This window comes from Pyrgilauda ruficollis, unplaced genomic scaffold, assembly GCF_017590135.1.
Source record: "Pyrgilauda ruficollis isolate IOZ18807 unplaced genomic scaffold, ASM1759013v1 scaffold66, whole genome shotgun sequence".
NCBI lineage: Eukaryota > Metazoa > Chordata > Aves > Passeriformes > Passeridae > Pyrgilauda > Pyrgilauda ruficollis.
Window position 1 is genome coordinate 905829 of NW_024528377.1, and position 20325 is coordinate 926153.

The 20325-nt window shown below is 46.4% G+C and overlaps 2 protein-coding genes and 1 long non-coding RNA gene across 21 annotated transcripts in view; 2 read left to right on the forward strand and 1 right to left on the reverse strand.

The window, feature by feature from the left end:
- The window catches only part of WNK1 (WNK lysine deficient protein kinase 1), a 96424-nt gene extending 89273 nt beyond the window's left edge, over positions 1 to 7151 (forward strand). For 8 of the 16 annotated variants that reach the window (XM_041484461.1, XM_041484468.1, XM_041484465.1 and 5 more), the window contains 4 exons: positions 55 to 147; positions 2449 to 2490; positions 5529 to 5716; positions 6009 to 7151. In XM_041484461.1, the coding sequence (XP_041340395.1) occupies positions 55 to 147; positions 2449 to 2490; positions 5529 to 5716; positions 6009 to 6323 (638 nt within the window). In that variant the 3' untranslated portion in view covers positions 6324 to 7151. The remainder of the gene's footprint in view (positions 1 to 54; positions 148 to 2448; positions 2491 to 5528; positions 5717 to 6008) is intronic. The other 8 variants (XM_041484469.1, XM_041484476.1, XM_041484477.1 and 5 more) reach the window with 4 other exon arrangements.
- A 3271-nt stretch (positions 7152 to 10422) lies between these two features.
- LOC121362742 lies at positions 10423 to 17221 on the forward strand. Of its 4 annotated transcripts, none has more exons than XR_005956564.1 (5): positions 10423 to 10527; positions 10983 to 11139; positions 11957 to 12141; positions 13071 to 13251; positions 17036 to 17221. It is a non-coding gene; the product is annotated as an uncharacterized LOC121362742 (long non-coding RNA). The 4 variants fall into 4 exon arrangements; XR_005956565.1 differs by lacking the exon at positions 10423 to 10527 and adding an exon at positions 10692 to 10731; XR_005956566.1 differs by lacking the exon at positions 10423 to 10527 and having other exon boundaries at positions 10829 to 11139; positions 16932 to 17221.
- Positions 12041 to 19301, reverse strand: RAD52 (RAD52 homolog, DNA repair protein). The gene is made up of 11 exons (XM_041484516.1): positions 19203 to 19301; positions 17754 to 17855; positions 17083 to 17176; positions 15654 to 15721; positions 15298 to 15416; positions 15137 to 15212; positions 14061 to 14254; positions 13717 to 13853; positions 13063 to 13143; positions 12330 to 12572; positions 12041 to 12099 (listed from the first exon to the last, which is right to left on the reverse strand). The coding sequence occupies exons 1-11, from the start codon at positions 19290 to 19292 to the stop codon at positions 12041 to 12043; spliced, it is 1263 nt and encodes a 420-aa protein (XP_041340450.1). The 5' UTR covers positions 19293 to 19301.
- Positions 19302 to 20325: the final 1024 nt, after the last annotated feature.

Consider the following 20325-nt stretch of genomic DNA (forward strand, 5'->3'; position numbering starts at 1 on the left):
TTCTGTCTCCTCTCCTCTCCTTTCTCTGTTCTCCCTGTTCTTGTTTTCTCACAGGCTGTGCGAAGTTTAACTGTGCATCTGAGAGAGTGACCTTCAAGCCTGGTGGCAGGAGGACCCGATTTCTGAGTACGCCCTGCTTGGCTCTTTGTGTGTAACACCTTTACTCCTTCCTTGTCTGTTTTTTTGTTTTGTCTTTTTTGGTTTTTGTTTCTGCTGCTTGGATCTGTTTCATGCAGCCCATCCTCATCTATCACCTTGTATTCCCTCCCATCTATTCCCTCCCATCCCATGGCTCAGCTGCTCTTAGCACACCTTTAGAAGTTTGGGTTCTCGTGTTAGGTGTTCTCTGCTGTTAAACTCACTGTAACAAGCACTCATTTTCTCTAAACCTTGAAAGGAAACGTTCAGGACAGATCAGTGAAATGACACAAACTGGGGAGACTTAGCAAGGCCCCTTGGTAATTTTGCTTCAGCATATGTTAGATGACATGAGACTTGCAGGGGGGTAATCTTTCTAGTAGAAGAGTGAGGAAAAATTTTTTTCCAGGTTATCCCTTAGCTGGACACTTCAGTAGTGGTGGGGGGAGTGTTGCCCTCCCTGGCAGTGTGCTTGCAGCACAAGTTGGATGTGTGTCCCCACACTCTCAGCACCAAAGCTGGTGACAGTGCAGAGCTTTGATGCCACCTGTAGGCAGCCTGTAGTGACGACTTGTGTTCATTAACAGATGGCTAGCTAAAGATCGAAGTGTTAAAGGGGTTTAAAATAATTAGAGAGTAATTCCAGGCTAACTCAAAAGAACTTAACTACTAATGGGCTCAGGTTTAGAAGTTTTTCCTGTGAATTGGAGATACATTAAATGTAAAACAAGTAGCAGTAAAGGTGGGTAAATAGACATTTCCAGATGTCCTGTCAGCCCTCACAAGCTAGCTTGCAGCTCTTTTCAGAATCCTCTCATTTGTACTTACATTAGGCCAGACTTACAAGAGAGCCTCAAACTTCTGATGTGGCTGAAATAACAATATGCTTGAGCCAAGGCTGCTGGTGTGATGCTTTTTATTGGGAGTGCTGCAACATTTCCTATGCTGCTTCTGCAGGCTGGACCCTTTAAATGTGTGACATTTGTTTCCTACCCTCTGGAATGACTCGATGTGAGGAAGTTTGGAGGGCTGTCAGGAGCCCTGCTGTCGCTGCACTGCATGGCAGTACCACACATCTGCATCATCTGTCTTGCTGTGCTTGGCAGGGCTCAGCTGAGCCAGGGCTGTGTGCAGGAGCTGGGCCTGGCCTTCTGCAGAGACAGCTGCAATGCAACCAGCCCCATCCTCTGGGAAAGGAAGGGAGGGAAACGTCTTCCTGGCTGTTCAGTTGTGCACTAACTCTAACCCACTTCACTGGGTTTGGGATCTAAGCACTAAAATTATTTAATTTTTCAAATTTAGCAGCTTTAAGTGTTTTTGCTCTGTATATTAATGTGCAGATGTGCACTGACGTCTGCACTATCCAGATTTAATGTTCCTTTCTTGGAAGAAGTTAAATTCATATCAAAGCTAACTTAAAATTGTTAGTCTGGCCTGTCCTTTTTTGGTGGAAGGGAATATGAAGAACAGCCAGTCTGTTTCTAGAATTGACATTGAAATGAATATATGAGAGCATAATTTACTTCCAAGGCCTAGGCTTGCTGTAAATTGGCCATCATCTGGCTATAAGAGTCCTTTGGCCTGTGTATCTCTTGCTTCTGGGACTGATGCTAAGGGAAACGGATTCCTTTTGGAAAGAGTGTTGTAGCTGTCCTGTAAAAGCAGGTAGTGCTTGGCATGGCTCAGCTTGGCCTGGCACCTGGCTTGCTGCAGGCTGCTTGCTTCCTGGAGCCTGGTCCTTGAAGTGCTGCTGCAGACTGCTGTGGAGAGTGACAGCTGGAGAAGACACTGGGTTGGAATCAGTGGTGTTGAGGAAACAGTGCAGTGATTGATGCTTTTAACTGTGCAGCTGGAGAAACAGAGTGGTACAGCTTGGCAGGGAATGTCTGAACTGTTTTCACACATCTGAGAAAAGAGGGTGACAAACTAAAAGCACCTGACCTATCAAATAAATCTGTTGCTGGTTGAAATTTGATAGTTGTAAAATGCTTCCTACGTCCTGGCAAAAATGGAAGATGTACTTGCTGTTCCTTCTGTTTGATAGCAGTTGTGACCTCAGTGTCTCCTGACATTCTTCACAATGGTTTGGGAATTATGAAGAATAAATGTAGGAGGCTGGGCATCTTCTCTTTGTGATTAAACTGTTAGACGAGTCTTTGAGTTTGTCTAGAATGTCCCATTAGTGACTGTTAAAGCCCTGCTGTGCTGTGTCCTCTGTTTCTCACCAAGCTTTTTGTAATGTTTCCTGATACTAAACATTTCTCACTGTTTCTCTTATCTTTAACAAATTACTCTCTCTTTGTGCTTCAGGGAAGATGGTGAAAAAAGTCTGTCCTTGCAACCAGCTCTGTAGTAATTATCTTATTTCTGTTATCTCCAATTCCTGATTGTAAATCTATTCATCAGCTTTTCCTGGTCATTGAAGCCTTATGTCCCTGACTCTGTCTCCAGCACAGCATCTGTCTGTCTGTGTTATGCCCTCTAATGTGTGCTCTGTCCTTAGATATTGGCTAGTCTGGTGCTGCTCTAGCAGCCAGGTGGAGGCAGGCAGAACCTCCCCCTCCCTGTGCAGCTCTGCTCTTGCTAATGAGAGCAACATCAGGGTCAGTTGCTCATTGTAACCTGCTGGAGCTGTACTCAGAGCAGCTGCTTGGTTTGGGATTTGATGGGGTTTATCACCTCAGTGATGGATCCAATTGCAGACACTCCTCCAACGTTTTAAAAGCCTAAGAGTAAGCCATCAGAGATCTCCAGTGTGTCTCCCAAAGCCAGAGATGTTCAGAAAAGCCTGTGTGTGCACATGTCATTTAAGACTGTTTTAAAGGTGTCATTTGACTGTGGTTTATGGGGGGAAAAAATCCAAGAGCAGAATTAAGACATTATAGGTAGTGGGCTGGAGAGAGAGAGCCTGTTTCACTTCAGATCCCTCATGTCAGAGCAGAACTGGGGATGGCTGCTGTGACCGAGCAGGAATGTGGGGGTTGTTTCCATGAATGCCACAAGTTGAAGCACTTGCTTTTCAGCCTGTTCTGGATGGCAGTTTCTGCAGGCAGTGAGTGTGTCAGAGCTCAAATGTAAAATTCCTGAGAAGTCAGTTTTAAATGGACCTTAGGTGAGAGCTCAGCTCTGATGCTGTAGGCCAGTATGTCTTTGACCTGAAATGGGAGCTCTCTGACAAAGCCACTTTAGGAGACAAAGCTCTGACAGCCTTTGTCACCTTGAACCAATCTAATTCTTTGGAAAACTCTTAAACTCCCCTAAGGGATCTTTCATCTCTTCAGCTGAATGTGCTGTAGTATCTGCCTTGATTAACTCTCCCCCTTCCATAACCTGAGGAGGCTCTCTGGTGTAAGTGTAGGATCCAGAGTACTTGGTGATTCAAGTGGAAATGTGAAGTAGCACAAGTGGATGCTGGCCATCCTGAAGAGGATGAGAGCAAGTGTGTCAATTCCTGCATGAACCTCATGGTGGAATGTGATTATTACTGGTTTTGGCAGTGTTCCCTCTCCCCCAAGTAACTCTCCCTTGCTTTTGCCTCATTTGTACTTAACTTTACTTTTCTCATCATTGCTCTTATTAAACGATTGTACCCAGAGCCCTTCCCACATGATGCATGCTTAAGGTTCTTGTTATTCCACAGCAGACTTTCCTTGCACCACCCAGTGTGTCCCTGCTGCTCTCCATCAGTGCTGCAGCCTCACTCCCTGCTCAGGGAACCTTTTTCTTCCCTTGCCGTGTGTTCTTGCATGTCTGCCCCCACTAACAACTCCTGTGGTCACCCAGCCCGGGAGCCACTTCCATGCTTGAGCTGGAACTGGTGGGATCAATCTGTGTCCTTCCCTCCTCAGCACTACTAGAGGCAGTAACACTTTATTTGTCCTGCATAGTAAGTATGTCACCTTCCTAATCCACTCCTCAGTACGAAACATTCCTGCAGGGCTTTGGAACCAGTTCTTTCTTTGATACAGTGGTGGCAAGGAATGTGGCTGATGGCCAGGGAAAGTGGGACAGATGAAGGAACTGCCAGGCAAGAGATGGGGATTCTGTCATTTGGCCTTTGCAAGAGAGATGTGATGTTCATTGCTGGCATTTCTGTGATCCACCTCTAAATGGCTTCCCTTCAGAAATGCCTGCCATAAACTCAAGTTTTCCTGGATTTCCCAGGTGCAGTCTCCTGAGGGAGCAAGTAGAAATATTTGAGGAACTTCAGGAATAGGTGAGGATGAGTGTTTGCAAGGAGTGCTGTCTTTAGCCCTGCTGATGCTGGTTTTGTTGTTGGGTCTGCTCTAGTGGTTAACTGGCACTTCCACAGCTGTAAATGAGGATACTTTGCAGTACTGCTGGGAATTTAGGATCCTAGGTAATGCAGGACTTCTTTGCTTTGTGTTGTGAGGTCTGACTTTGGAAAACCTAGATTGGAGTGCAGTTGCTTGTTTATAAATATGAGTGGCATAGGAAGGCTATCCAAAACAAAGCTTCTAGGTTGATTTCCCCAGCACAGGATAATGTTCAGCAAGCTTTCTAGCAGAACTGAAACCTGGCATTTATGTGAAGGGGTTTTGTGTTCTTGCAGTGAAAAGAGAGACCTGTCAGCTTGTCTGAAGAATACCCTCACTTCTGCCTTCTTTAAGCTGTATTAGTTGTTTGTATCTCAAATGCTTATTCTTCTGACTTAGGAAATCTGAACATAATGGCAAAAAAATGCTTTTAGAGGCAAAAAGCAAAATTTAATGCAGTGCAGACCCTCCCTGCAGATCCTGGCTGTTTGTTGGATGAAGACAGTCCCATTTGGTTATCCTCAAGAACATAAGTATGGCAGCTGTGGTAAACAACAGTTGCTGTTTCTGGCTGGGGCCTTTTTTTCTTTTTTTTTTTCTTTTTTTTTTTTTTATTTTGGTAAACTGGGTGAATTTTTCTCTTCATTTCACAAAGTGGAGATAATTTGCTACAGAGCAGCTGGCAATGCTGATTTTACTGCTCCTTGTTCAGCATCCAGCATTGTCCTCCAAGATGGAATTGACCTGTACCAGCGGTGGTTGCTGCTGATTAAAAGGTGTAGGATGAGAGAGCAACATGCCTGTGCTGTCACTCAGTGCTGAAATCTAATGTCCTTTTTGTTCTACAAAGACCTGTAGGCTGCTACCACTCCCCTCTTAGGATGACCACTTGCAGCACTTCTTGCAAAGTAAACCTATCTGTGAAACACCCTGAATCTGAGAAAATGCCTGTAGGAGTCCTTGCAGTTCCCACTTCAGTGTGTCCTGGAATTGAAACTCAGAATTAATTTGCATGGCATTTTAACTCTTGGTGTGCCATTACCACAGTTACTGAATGCACTAGAGGCAGGTCAGCTCTGAGCCAGGCTGTGATGGCTGTGTTTGTGTTTGTAGGGACCAGCAGCACCAACACAGTGGGGGCTGCAGTGAACAGCCAGGCTCCCCAGAGCCAGCCCACGGCCATCGCCTCGAGCCGCAAGGGCACCTTCACAGATGACCTGCACAAGCTGGTGGATAACTGGGCTCGGGACGCCATGAACCTGTCTGGCAAGAAAGTTGGCAAAGGGCACAGCAACTACGAGGTGAGGTGTGACCCGTGAGGGGGTGTGGTGAGAAGCTGGGTGTCCTTCTGTCTCCCTGGGGTTTCAAACATAGCCAGAGCACAGCTGGGGCAGCAGCTCTAGAGCACTGCTGGCTGGCTCTTCACGTGGAGGGCGTACTGCCTGCTCTGGAAGGGAAGGGGAAAACTAAAGGGGAGGGTCATGGCCTGGCCCTGTAAATACCCACTGGGAGCGGATTGTAGGCCAAGGGGTGGACTGGTGGTTTTTAAAGTCACACAGTTAAAGTTCTCTTGGTTGTTGGATTACCTTTCAGGGCCCTGGAATGGCAAGAAAATTCTCGGCACCAGGTCAGCTCTGTATCTCTATGACATCTTCCCTGGGTGCTACACCCATCCCTGCAGCATCAGCTACCTCTTTAGGTCCCTTCAGCAAGGCCATGTGCCCCCCGCAGCAGTACGGTTACCCAGCAGCGTCCTTCCCCCCGCCCTGGAGCGGGGCAGGGGGGCCAGCACCGCCACAGCTCGGCCAGTTCCAGCCCGTGGGGGCCACCTCTTTGCAAAGCTTCAACATCAGCAATTTGCAGAAGTCTGTCAGCAACCCTCCAGGCTCCAACCTGCGGACCACTTAGCCGTGCCCAGAGACCCTGCTGGCTACACCTCGGGACAGGACATGGGGAGGGAGATGGGGCCCTGTATCACTACTAGTGCTGCAATGAACTGGTAGCTTGCCAGACTGGGAATGAATTTCTCTTTTGCAACCATTGCTGTCAACTCTCTGTAGCGGGAGTTTCCCCACACACTCGGAAGGGGGAGGAGGATGATCAGCATCCTTGTGATGGGACAGTGCTTTTCACGAGGGGGGCTGCTCTCGTGTGGAACGAGAGCTGTGAGCAGAAGCCAGGGGGGTCAGTTCATACAGTCTTGCTGTTAAATATTTCTGGTTGGAGGCTGAATCCACACGTGTGGAGGTGGGAGAGCTGAACCCTAGCATGAGGCTTTAGCATGCTTCTCGCCTCTTCCTGAAGAACCAAGATCCAGAAAAAGCTGTCCAAATTCCCCTCCTCTCCCTCTCCCCAGTCAATAGCATCTGGCTCTGAAATGATGGGGCACACGAATGGACTTGTGGTGCAGCCCGTGCTTGATAGGTCATTACTGCTTTAAGTAAGATATTAACAGCTTTGACTGCAGCATTAGAGCAATTTAAATTGTTAAAAAATTTTTTAAAGTTCCCTGCGGACATGTACTTACCATCAGTTTTGATGTGGAAACACTGTGATTATATAAATGTTGTTGGACAACAGTAGTTTAAAAATGAGTGGAATATAGAGGGTTAAAAAAGTTAAAAAGAAAAAATGGGAAAAAAAGCTAGCTATATCCTTATACTTATTGGAGACACTTTAACTTTTTCCTTTGTATTTTCATTGTATTAGATAAATAAATGTGAATGTAAAATTGTATAAATTAATGTACTTGAATACTTGTCTGTTCTCCCAGTATGCTTGCTGGATATTTTAGTGCCTTGGACTTCTCTTGCTTCTGCAGTTTAGCGTCGTCTTCCCAGCAGAGCCCAGGCGGGCAGAGGGCAGTTGAGGGCAGGATGTTTGTGCCCAGCGCCCGGGACGTTGGAGCAGGAGCGTGGAAGGGAGGTCACCGAGGCTGCGGGGCGGAGAGTTCTGCGTGTGGGAAAACTGATCCAGGCGGGCAGAGCTGAAGGTGTGGGGTGACAGGGGCCAGGTGGGCTGGGATGGAGGGATGCAGGTGAAGCTACAACGAGACTTAACCAATATTGGCTCTGGAGGCAGGAGGGCTGGGTCAGAAACGGAGAGAGGATGGGGAGAACGTGTGTCTTTGGGAAAGGCCCAACTTAAGATGCAGTTTGACTCCAGCTGTGAAGTGGTAAAGATGTTTGGTCAGGATGTGACTTGAGGGAGAGGTGCCATTGCTCGTTGGCTTGGGCTTGTCTGCTGGGATTGCTTTTCTTACCTTTTTTTTTGGTAAAATTCATTTAAGCCAGGAACAGACTGTCCTGGTGCAACGTCCATTGCCGGCAATGGATGTACTTGAAGCAGCCGGCATCAAGAAGTTTCCTCTGTCTTACTTGGAGGATTTACAATTTTGTTCACTCTTAACAAATTTCAAGCTGGTACCAGGACTGTCACTGTCTGTCACTTGTCACCTCTTAGTACCTGTACTGTATCTTCTGCTTTGGTCATTCTCCCTTTTTCTGTTTAAGAAATACTGGTTTCCTTTTCAAAGTCAAAATAATACCAGCCAGTGTTTATGTAGTGCTGCAGGAAGCTGTGATGGATGAGGGTGTAGCTTGGGAGGAGGTCATCGGTGTCCTGGAGGCTGGTGCATCACAGGGGTGTTATTTGTCCATGTTTGTTTTAATCTCCGAGCGCTGTTCCCTGCTGCTCCTTAATAGGGAGTTTTTGTGTCTGCAGATGTTCTCATGCTTTGATTTTCACAAAGAAACGTGTGAGATGCTTTCGTTGCTGTGCCTCGCTCAGCAGCAGTTCTGGCGGCAGGGCGGGCGGAGCTGCAGAGGAGCACAGAGCTGCTGTGGCACAGGGCAGGCTCCAGGGGAGCAGGAGAGCAGCGGGCCCCGGGCTGAGGCCAGGTGGGAACCTCTGGAAGGATGGATGCAGGGGGGAGGCTCTTGAGCACGCCCAGGGAAACAGGACCAGGACAGAGCTGAGGCAGTAAGAGACAAGGGCAATACCCGTGGCAGAGGAACTGGTCAGCTGGATGCAGCACATGGTTATTTAAATTTGATCTAATAAGTTTGAGGTCGTTTTTTCACTTAATGTTATGCAAGAACTGGTTTTATTTACCATTGATTTTTTTTTTCTCCCTCCCTCTCCTCCTGTGGATGAATAACTGAAGTCTAGAGGAATAAACTAATGCTACTGAACTGTTAAATTATTTTGTTTAATATTACACTTTGAGTATCTTTTTCCACATAAAATCTGTTTCTGAATTACAAGCGTTTTCTTTACATTATTTAACAATGTACACTGTAAAAAAAATAAAAATAAAAAAAATAAAATTAATTGAAACTTTGGGCTTCCCTGGCCGTAGTTAGTTGTGTTTTGCACTGAACCCTTCTCATATGACTGTGCGCCGTGCTGCAGTTTGTTACCTTTGTAGAGTATTGAATTAAGCCATTCAAATAAACCAAACCTGCTTTGGTTGAGCTGTGGGTTTTCTTGTGGAACATCAGGTTCCAGCCCCTCTGTCCTGGTCCTGCAGTGATGGAACTGTTACCCAATTTACCAGTTTGTTACAGGAAATACAAGAAACCCAATTTAATGAGAACTTTAACTGCTCAAAAGCAGTGACCAGTCACAGGCCTTTGGCCTTTAACAGGATACTCCAAAACAAGGTACTGCAAAGAGTAACTCCTGAATGGATCTTGAGGAGGGGAGTGGCCTGAGGGAGGAGAACGGATCAGCTGTCACTGCTTTTGTGGCTGAGACTGTCACCAGGTTGCCAAATGCCACAGCTGTGGCAGACGCTTGGTGGCTGTCCCCGTGGAAGCAGAGGTTGAGGGAGGGTGTGTCAGGGGCGGGTGCTGTGCTTGCTTTTGGCGCTGAGGGATGGGCAGCGTGTCCTGAGGACCCTTCCCGACCCTTCTGTGCTGCCCCCCTGCCTGCTCCTCGGGGCTGGACGTGAGCAGGGATGGGCTCCCATCCTGCCGGGCTGGGACAAGGGACTCCTTAGTAACAGGAATTCAGTCCTCAGATTGGAACTGTAACAGCCAAGAGTAGAACACAGCCTCATTCTCAACTGCAGATTTACAGCATGAGACACGACACTCACTTTTAAAATTTCAAAGGTTTATTAAACCTTAATAAAAATACAGCAAAGGACTGAATGAAGAAAAATTACAGCATCGGGAGTCTCAGTAACCAGTGGCCACACAAAATGGCTGCTCTGCCTTTTATACCCTTAGCCCATCCCAAGGTTTTGTCAGTCAGCTCCTTCTCTGCCATCCATGGGTGGAGATCACTCTCTTGCATCTCGATTGGAGGTCAGCTGTTGTCATGGTGTGCCTCCTGGTAATAATCTTACCCTCCCCAAATGCCCCCACTACCGAGGCTGTTACAAGGGGGAAGAGGACTATGGGAGGACAATTACAATAATGTTGTCCTACAATAATATTACAATAATATCACTTTGCACTATAATGTGATGGTCAGCTCTCACAATTAAGAGATGGATATTATGTGTATGTTAAGATGTAAGGGGCACTTGGGGATGATGATGGGGAGATGGAAGAGAGTGATCTCCACTCATGGACGGCAGAGAAGGAGCTGACTGAAAAAACTTTGGGATGGGCTAAGGGTATAAAAGGCAGAGCAGCCATTTTGCAGGAGAGCACGTGGCTGCTGGTCACTGAGACTCCCTGCATTGTAATTTTTCCTTATTCAGTCCTTTGTTGTATTTTTGTTGAGTTTCAATAAATCTTTGAAATTTTAAAAGCGAGTGTCATTTCTCACAAGAAGAAATTTGGTATTTCTAAACACTAATTGCTGCTGCATTTCTTTCCATTTTAAGAACAGCTTCTGTTATGAGTCATGCTGCGCAAGCCTCGAAGGGCAAAAAAAGCTCCCAGTATAAGTTTTCCTGCCCTTTTCAAAGGGACCAATCCCGGGAGACTCATTGCAGTGACTGGCAGAGGAGGCACAGCTATATTAGCACTGTTTCCAGAGCCAAGGAAGCTGAGGCCGTTACATTTTTGTCACAGACTTTTGAATTTTTTTCATTGCAAAAGTTTGGAACAGCTCTGAATTCAGTGATTTGAAGGTCTGCGTGCTCCCTTCCTAGCAGGTATATGGTTTCAACAGCGAGGCATGACTCAAACATGTGGAATGTGCTTCTTCCCTGAACTGTTCTGAAGGCAGCACTGAGCTGGCCAGAAACAAGTACGGTGAAATGTGGAAATGTTTTCTAGATGTAATCTATAACTGTTAATTACAGCTCGTCCTGTCTTTCCTCACTGAAGTCAATTCCTGTCCTCTGTCCTGTTCAGAGGTAAGAGTATAGAAAAGGATCTTTTAAGGGAAAAGGACTGATTAAGTGATGAAGGCTGAGTAGGAGGAAGAGGAATAAATTCTGAATATTCCAAATGTCTTTACAGTTAGAGCAGTGAGGCAAACCATGGGAGTAGGTCCTGTTTGAAACCTGATATTGATTTCAGGGTTGGACTAATCCCAGAGTTTGTGTAGATTTTCCTGGTTCAGCTCTAACTTCCAGTCATGTGGCATCATTCTCCTTGCCTCCAGCACTGCAGTGCCAGGCTCCCCCCACGGACCCCTTGGGACTGTGACAGCTCTCCTGCCCCGGGAGCAGCGCGGGGCTGAGCCCTGCCGTGGTGGTGCCTGGAGCAGTGGCCAGCCCGGCAGAACTCCTCCCTTTCCTGCACGGAGCTGCTCGAAATGGGTAAGGGAGTATTCTTCCAATATTGCTTACAGATTCTTCATTTGGCCCGCTAATTGGACGGCCCAAGCGGCTTTTGGCTTTGCTGTAACCTCTGGACCCCTGTGAAGTTCCTGTCTGGCTGCGCAGTGCAGCGCTGCCCCTTTCTCTTTAGGACACGGTGCCTCCTTCGAGGCCGTTCAGTGGGGCACGAGGTGGAAGGGCTGGCAGGGCAGAGGGGCACGAACAGCTCCCAGCGGGGTTTGCTTTTTAAATTTATGTTTATTTCTGTATTGAAAGGGGTTGAAAGCTTATTTAAAAACAGCAGTGCAGCTCCCATTCGTGCTCCCAAGGATCGGAGCAGGCACGGGGCTGCCTGTGCAGGCTGGCAGCGGGATGCCCTGAGGCACAGGCACAGCCGGAGGTGCTGCCCGGACTGCAGGGAAGGGAACGGGAACGGGAACAGGAGCGAGGGGCTCGGCCCCGGCCGTGCAGCCGCGGGGCAAAGGGCAGGGCTGCACCTCAGACACCGCCAGTGCCACCCCTGGCCGGGTGTGCAGCCACAGCTCCTGTCCCCTGGCCACAACCCCCTCGTACTGAAAATCGCTGTGCTGGAATGCAGCACCGAGGGAGAGACAAGCTGTGAACTGCATCTCATTTTTAACAATCCATTCTGTTCCTGCTTAAGGCAATTTACAGGTAATATCCACTTGTAATATGGCCACAAGTCTCATGCTGCAGGAGCACAAATAATGGCGTGGTTCTAGAAAAAGGCATCTGAAATACATAATGACCTGAGAGTACATGAACTTCTTCTCTGTTGCTTCACTATAATGTACAGCAGAGTCCATGTGACACAATTTGGAAAGCCAGCTGCAGCCTTGTGATGTAATCCATGAGAGAGGCACAGATCCCACCGGGTGCCTCACGTAGGTTCCAGTCTCCTTTTCTTCAAGCTCTGACTTCTCCTGAGGGGGCTGCACCCTGCCACAGGGAGAAAGTGAAAAATGGACATTTTTTCTGCCTGTAAGTATGCTCCTCAATTCTAACTCTTCTTGATAGGACAGTAGGATGGAAAAAAGCAGTTTTCCAAGAGCGCTGTCCCAGCTTCTGCAGCCAGGTCCAAAAGAAAGGAATGTTTCTCCCACCGGATTTTCCCAATCTCCCAAGAGCCCCTGTGAAGCCAGAGCTCAGTCACTCGTGGCAGCACGTACCTGGGGTGTGCTGGTGGGCACAGCTGGTGCCGGGGGCTGCAGCAGGGGGCTGCAGCTGTGCCAGCCTGGCAGCAGCTCTGTGCTGGGTCCCCCTGTGGGGTGTCCTGCAGCGAGTGCTCGTCTGCTGCTGGCCACGGGGGGTCTCAGGAGCCTGCTGGGCAGCTGGGGAGGGCTCTGATATTTTGGCACCTGTTACCTTCAGGTCAGTGCTCTCCAAGGAAATGTCCCAAAGTTCGGGATCATCTGGAAGGAATGAGAAGGGGATCCATGACACAGTAGTGTACTACAGCATATTCTTTTCCTGCAAGCAGTGACCACTATAAAATTTAAGCTGTAAAGCATCTCTCATGTCAGTGTGCAGCAGGGTCCTGCCCCTTGTGTCCCTAAGCAAAGTGCAGGCGCCACAATGTGTACCAAAATATCCATGGTTATATTGAGAACAGACACACCCCAAATCCCCCCTCCCCAAGTTCTGTATTGTGCAGTATCACCTCAGGAAAAGAATTTATCAAACAGGTGTACAACTCTACTGAAGAGCCTAAGTGAAACCCCCGATAGAGATGGACTTCATCTCTCGGCCACTCAGGCAAAGTTTGTATTGTTATTAAGGTCAGAATCACACACTTCTGTTATTCCAATTCTTCAGAGCTTTTACCCTTGCACTGTACTCTGAATTAACCTGGTTTAAATGCCAATGATTTAACACTTTATTACTCATCACTCTTTGGCTGACCTGCAAAGAACTCCTCTTCTATGGCCAGCTCCTGTTGCACTTCTGCTGGAGTGCTGTGCTTCGCAGGAGCATCGGATTTTGCTGCAAGGAGGCAACACAGGAAGAGATTAATACCAGAAATACAGACACACCCTTTGACTCCTTCTTAGCAGAGCACAAGTCTGAAATGACAGCCAGCACTACCACCAGGTACCCTCTTTTGTCTTAGCTGGCTAAGCCTTGGAAGCTGAATGTGGTAACATTCTGTACCTGATGTACAGCTGTGCTACTTCAATGTGGTTTTTAGCCTGTCCATCACCATGTTCCTGCTACCACAAGGCCCCAGACTTCCCTGGGAGCCAAGGGCAGTGTCTGCTTGCAGCCACCACAGCCAGGTGCCTCAGCTTGGATGCAGCAGGTTAATGGTGCTGGCAGCAGCTGCTTTAGGGTGGCTGGAAAGTTGCAGATTTAATGATGCGGGTTTAGAGCTGACATTCCTGACACTTTTGGAACACAGAGGGGGAATATATGATAATGCTCCTGCCTTTGGCCTCAGAGGGGTGTTGATGGCACAGCACAACAGCACATGAAGCTGGCCAGGCTCCTGTACTGTGGGTAGCCTGTGCCTGCCAGCAGCTCTCAGGGAAACAGCCAGGTTGGAATGCCACTCCTCACCCTGTTTGCTGCTGGGAGTAACTCCTGGCACCTGCTGCTTCTTCTCCATCTGCTCCCGGAACTGCTGCTGCAGCCGCTTCTGGCGCAGCTTCCTCTGGTAAGTGGCATCACGCTCCATGGCCAGGGAGTCTGTGCTTCTGTTCTCCCACCCACAAACACAAGGTTAAACAGGTCTCAGCAATTACATTTTGTGAAGAAAAAAGTCATTAAGAAATAACAGTAAAGAAAATCCACTGAACTAGTGCTTTATGGCACTTTGGAATTGAGCTGCCTACATGTTTTAAAAGGCCCAGTAACTTCTAGTACAGGTTAAAAAATACATTTATTTGTAACAGCAGTCTCACCTGGGAGCATTGGGCTGTTTCTGATCTGCTGTCACAGCAACCTCTGTCTGGCCAGGCTTACAGCCAGGTGTCACCTCACAGTGCTGTCTCCCTGCTGCACTCTGCCTTTCCACATAGCTGCTGTATCTTGCTTGCTCTATTTCAGGCTCATAGTCCTGCATTTTAGCTTTGACCAAGTCTAACTCAGGGGGTACCTGGTCAAGGAGAAAAAAGAAAAGGTTCAGAAATTTCTATCATCAACTTAATGAAATAAGCACTGGTTAAAAATCTATTTTGTTTGCTCGAAGCTGAACAGTAAGTTAGAAACCTGAAATGCTCTTTCAGTACCCAGTTCAGTCAGTTAATCATTGAATTCCTGTGACTTTGTGTTGCTTTAATTGTTCAGTGCTGCAGGGCAGATGGTAAGGTCTCCCCACACTGCTCTGCAAACGAGAACAGGATTTTACAGCTTCTCACAGCCTCACAAGGCTGTTGCTGAGTGAGTTTGTTTTACCAGTCCATTCTCCTGCTTGTGCTAAAGGGCAAGGCCAACCCTTACTGAGTTCTGAGGAAGGTACACCATTCCTGTTTATTAAAGATGGGATGTTTTGGCTCTGTCACCTTACAAGTTTGTGGCAGTGTCTGTAATAGACGATGACCCTGGCAAACCAGAGACCTGGGCCATCTTTACTGTGTGAGGTGTCACTTGGGATCTGCTCCTACAGTGTTTGACAGGACTGCCTTGCAGCTCTAGGCCTCTAGCAGAGTTTGGCAAGTCCTAGTGTGATTGAAGACAGCTTTGCTATCAAAGCCCATGGATCAGCAATTGCAGAAGGCTTCATTTTCCCTCCTTCCACAAGGCAGGTCACTGCCTAGAAGCCTCCTGCCCCCAGCTGGTGCACAGCAGGAGCAGGCAGGATCGTGGTGGTTCCTGAGGTGCCACTTCAGGCACACCCTGCCTTGTGCGTGTGAGCTGTTTGCTGGGAAGACTGTTGGTCTCAGGAGCCCTCAGGAAAGAGCTGCACTGCTAGCAGCACTGACAGCTCTGTGGCTGCAGGATCAGGGGCAGTGGGGCTCTGGCAGCCCCTGTACTGCACCTGCCGGGGAAGCTTGTTCACGGCTCGCAGGTAGTCCTTGTCCAGGATGCAGTTCCCAAGAGCATTGCCAAAGCACCTGAGAAACAAGAGGGCTCACTGAGACTGAAAACCCTTCATCCCACAGGACTTCTGAAAATGTGCAAGTCCTGATCTTCACTTACTTGAGTGCTCTCTTCAGTCCATCTGTTACTGCCTCCTTTCTTGCCTTTTCTAAGGATAAGGCTTTAGACTTCAGGCCTTCACTGACTCCATAGCCCACATCTTCATGGTATGACCCATCCTGCAGTACAATTTCAAATACAAGAGGATTTTATACATGCAGGTGCTGTGCTTTCCCAAGCCTGGGTACTTGCTCTTGGCTGTTTGTTCCACAGCAAGGTCAGTGTTTAGGACACCAGCAGGTTCCCCAATGCGGGGCAGTACCCGAGGACTGTGCTCTGACCCATGCAAGGACTTTCATTCACAGCTTCAGGCAATTGCTCAGCTACAGTCAGAGCCAACAAAAAAACCCATTTACCTTAAGCTGAACTTTCACAAAAGCACAGACACCCACGTAGAACCTGCCATTGTTGAGGTCAACAAAGTCTGGAAGGAGATATTTTAAGTGTTAATGTATAAAATCAATAGTGGAAAAGCAACTGTTGTCTGTGAAAGTAATTTCTTTCTTATGATCTAGTAGAAGTCTGCAGTTTGCAAATAATGTGCACAAGGTTTTATCATGGACAGAAAGGCTGTATTTCTAAGGAATGACTAGTTGTGGCATTATCTGAGAAAGGTAGAAGTTTGAAGGATGTCAGTCCTTTCTTGACTGAAAAGGGGGAAAGAAAACTGTGGTGCAGAATAGATGGAAAGCAATGAAGTAAGTTGTTCTATTTCTAGAATTTACCAGCCTGAGTTAAGAAAAGATTTCTGAAGGTGGGGGAGAAGGAAGAAGGTAATTTAAGCTGCTGCTTTGACCTACTTCAACAACCAGTCTTCAGCATAAGCACAGCAGATCTGCAGACAAGGACAACACTCCTCTGGCAGGAACTATTTCAGCCATCAGCATGGAAGAGGCTGAAGCTTTAAGATCAGCTGAACATGTTATAATTGAAAAGTTTTCTGTTGTAAAAACCTCAATACTGGGTATTAGCTAGAAGAGAAATCTGCAGAAAAAGAAGGGTCCCTAAAGATTAGGGGAATATTAACTGAGAATATCAACTGGTTAGAGTCTAAAAATTACAGGTGAGTATGAAAGTTGGCTTAGGACTGCTGAGTGTCAAACAGTTTAATTGTAATTACTCTTGACTGAGTGTACTCATAGAGATCAGAGACTTGATTAGAATAGCTCAAGAATAATCATAAACACACTCAGAATAATGACTGTGACAGCTCTAAAATGAAAACAGAAGCTCCATTATTATTCAATTTCTCTCATTTTTACTAACTGTTAAGACACCTGGAAGTTGCTCATGCCTCTGCCCAGCTGCTTTGAAGTGATGAAGTTGTAGCAGCTGAGGGCACATGGTCTGTTCAGCCTGGAGGAGACTGAGGGGAGACCTCGGTGCAGTTACTCTTCCTTGTGAGGGGAAGAGGGGGGCAGGCACGGATCTCCTCTGTGGTGACAGTGACAGGACTCGAGGGAATGGCCTGAAGCTGTGCAGGGCAGGTTTAGGTTGGGTATCAGGAAGAGGTTTTTCCCCCAGAGGATGGCTGGGCACTGAACAGCTCCCCAGGGCAGTGGGCACAGCACAGCCTGCCAGGGCTCAAGGAGCGTTTGGACAACATGGTGTGACTCTTGGGGTGTCCTGCACAGGGCCAGGAGCTGGACTCAGTGATCCCTGTGGCTCCCTTCCAGTCATGTTCTCTGATTCTGTGATGGAAACCCTGGCCCTTATCTGAGAGAATTTTCCTTCACAGTGAAAGAAGAGGGAGCAAAGACTTCTTTGCCCCCAAGAGACCCTTACCAACATTCTGCTGAGTGACTGAGTGAGCCCAGCCATTGAAGCCAAACATTTCATTGGCCAGACTGATGACCTTGTGACCCTCAATGTAACAGACCTGAAAAGAAGAGCACATACAAATAAATATATTTATAAATATGTAGCCTTATGCACGCATCTCTGCACGCTTTATTTTTACCAGGGATTACACATACCATCTTACACTGAGGAAACCCAGCTAAATTCAAGGTTCAGTTAATGTGAATAAAAGGCTGATGGTGCAGCTTCAGGTGCACTCTCTCCCAGCAAATGTGGTGGGGATTAATATAACAACAAATATCACTTAATCAACAGAAGGCAGAATGGACACTAAAGATGGTAAATGGAGTCACTGTTATACAATGTTTCATATAATCCAAGTCTGGGAAAAAATAGGGAAAACACCTCAGTGTTGCACAAGTAGATAAATATTCCTTTGAAAAGGAAGAAGCACTGAAAAATTGAGTCTTTTTAAGTGTAAAAGGAAAATCTCTGGCTCAATAAAAGCCAGAACTTATGCCCTGCTTGCTTTGCATTCATATCTGCATATTAAAAGAGGGAAATTAACTTAAAAAAAAAAAAAAAGGAATATTGTAACAACTTAAACCCTAATTTTCCTGGGAAAAATTGAGTTGAAACATCATGTTTGTTCCTACCTTTTGCCCTCCTCCTGCCTGCCGGCTGCTGATGTAGTCTGGGCCCAGCCTCTGCCGCAGAGCGTGCTGAATAGCTCGATACTCGCTGGCTGTGTACTGATACTGGGCAAAAACAACACAACACACATCTCACCCTGCCTGCTTCAGCCTCCCCCTTCTCTAACAGCACTGCTGCATCCCAGGCCTTCCAACAGGTGCATGAGCCAGTTTTGGAAATTGGGTGTAACAGGTGAGGAAACACCTCAGGGTAGGTACGTGCATTGGCTGTTCTTTTTTCAACTCACTCTTTATAGATACAGGCATTAATTACTGAGATGCAGCAATTATTTTTCATTAATGACCCTAACCACAAACAGACATATAAATTTCTATATTACTGCTCAAAACCAACATAGTATCTCTGTGACCAACAAGAACATTGTATTTAAAGACTCCAAAAGGACTGAAGATTAACCGTACTCCACTGCCACGTGTCACCAGGGCAGGGAGGACATCAGCTCAGGAAAGCAGTCAGAATAGGAATTTCTTGAGTTATCCAATTTCTTTGGATAACTCCAACATCACTGGTATCATTGGAGAACACCAGCATCATGGGAATATTTCTGCTGAGACAAACCTTGTAAGTTTAGGTTTGTCTTAGTAGAAATCCAATTTATAAAATGTAGCGAAGCCTAAGTGTTTGTTTAAGGATTTGAGAACTAAAAAGCTCGTGTTGTTATGGCCTGAAGTGGGAGAGAACAGAGGTTTCACCACTTAAATCATAAATATTGTGTATGCATGTACTGGCTGCCCAAACAATTCAGCAGAACACAGAATCTTTTAGTGTGTGTGAGTGTGTGTGTGTGTGCCATATAAATTCCAACTCCTGCCAAACTGCTCAACTGCTCTAATTTGTATTTAGTTCTATTTAAACTTAACAGTAAAAATTTCATCTTTTTCTGACTCTAGAATGCAAGCCTGTAACCAAAAAAAGTATAAGGAAAAAGGGAAAATACTCAAGCTTGTGCCACATTCAAGAAGTATGTAGAAATGCCTATCATGGAGAAGAGAATTCACCACCAAAAGCTCTGCTCAGTCCAGATACAGTTTTCATTTTTCAAATTATTTTACAACATTTCAAAATGATTTTTTAATAGCTGAAAGCAGTTGGCTTCTCTGAACCTGTACTGAGAATATGTGTAAGCATGACTCAGGCCATCTGGGAATAAGAGAGAATAAAATGAGACTCACTTTTAAGGTACAAGATGTGAAAACCTTTTGAGAAGAATCCAGACCAATTTATTACAACTCGAGGCATGCCAAGACTATTGCAGAGAAAAAATGTGAAGTACAGTAGGGTGCAGCATGATTCCAGCCCTACTGTACCCATGTTTAAAAGGAATAAACATGCAGTGCAGATTTCCAGTAGTGTGGGCACTTGCATTTCCCTCTGGGGCAACAGGAACTGACCTGTCCAAAGGAAGCCGCTGAGTTAACAGTGTTGGAGCTGCTGCTGCTGCTGCTGTAGCTCTCACTGTCCTTCCCCTGGCTCTCAGGCATCCCTAGGGATGAGAGAAAGTATAATGACTGAAGAGGACAGAACTGACAGTCCATAGGAAGACATGGCAAAAAGCTTATTCTAAATATCACACTGGTAAAAAATTATAAATGTGGGTTTTTTCCTTTTAGGTAAATGTGAAGGCACTGTACCATGCCAGGGAAGGAAAAAGAATTCCCTCTTTCAGATTCTTCAGCACGGTCTTCCTGGACCACTTTCAATATTCATTAATACTTTGATAAAAAGTAGGGACAACTTTCTAAAACTTTACTCAGCTATACCCTGACTTGTCAATTTTATTTCAGATTGCTGTTTTGACTGTAACCACTCTGCCTGGTGCTACATGGTGCCACATAAACCAAGCAGGCAGAGCTGAGAGCCACAGAGCCTGTCAGAACTGTAAGAAGTGGTTCCAATAATTCAGTAGATGGCACCCTTTTCTAAGCCAGTATCCAACACTTCCCAGCACTGCATGGCCACTCCCCCCTGCTCTGGAGCAGTGGGCTGGGGAGATTGTGGATCCAGCTGTGCCAGGGGCTGTAGCAGCACACCCAAATAACCCACAGAGATAATCTTTTATTGTATTTGCACTAATGCTGAACACACTGATAGCCCAGCACTCAAGACTTTTGTAGGCAATACAAATAGAAGAAAATATCAGACACACAAGAGAGCTGGAGATGTCAAAACAGTTTGAGAAAGCCTAAAATCCTCATCAGGTAGCATGATTTGCCAGTCTGTCAGCACCTGGCTAGCACTCTGCTTTGTTAATGCATTCCAGGTGTGGCACTTTTTAAAATAAGTTGTTTTTCCAGTCTCTAAACAAGAAATGCAAAGTTCATTGAGGACTTGGCAAACAATTTTCTGAAAAAGGATACCGGTTGTTTCCTTGGCAAATGTGAGCACTGGCAATTATGCCAAGTGTAGCTAAAATTCTCCTTAATTTTGGTTGGCTAGAATTATTCCTCTCTGGTCCCAAACTTGTGTAATTGTACAGTGTTCATACACATGAATGCATTTTCCATCTGAAGTTAG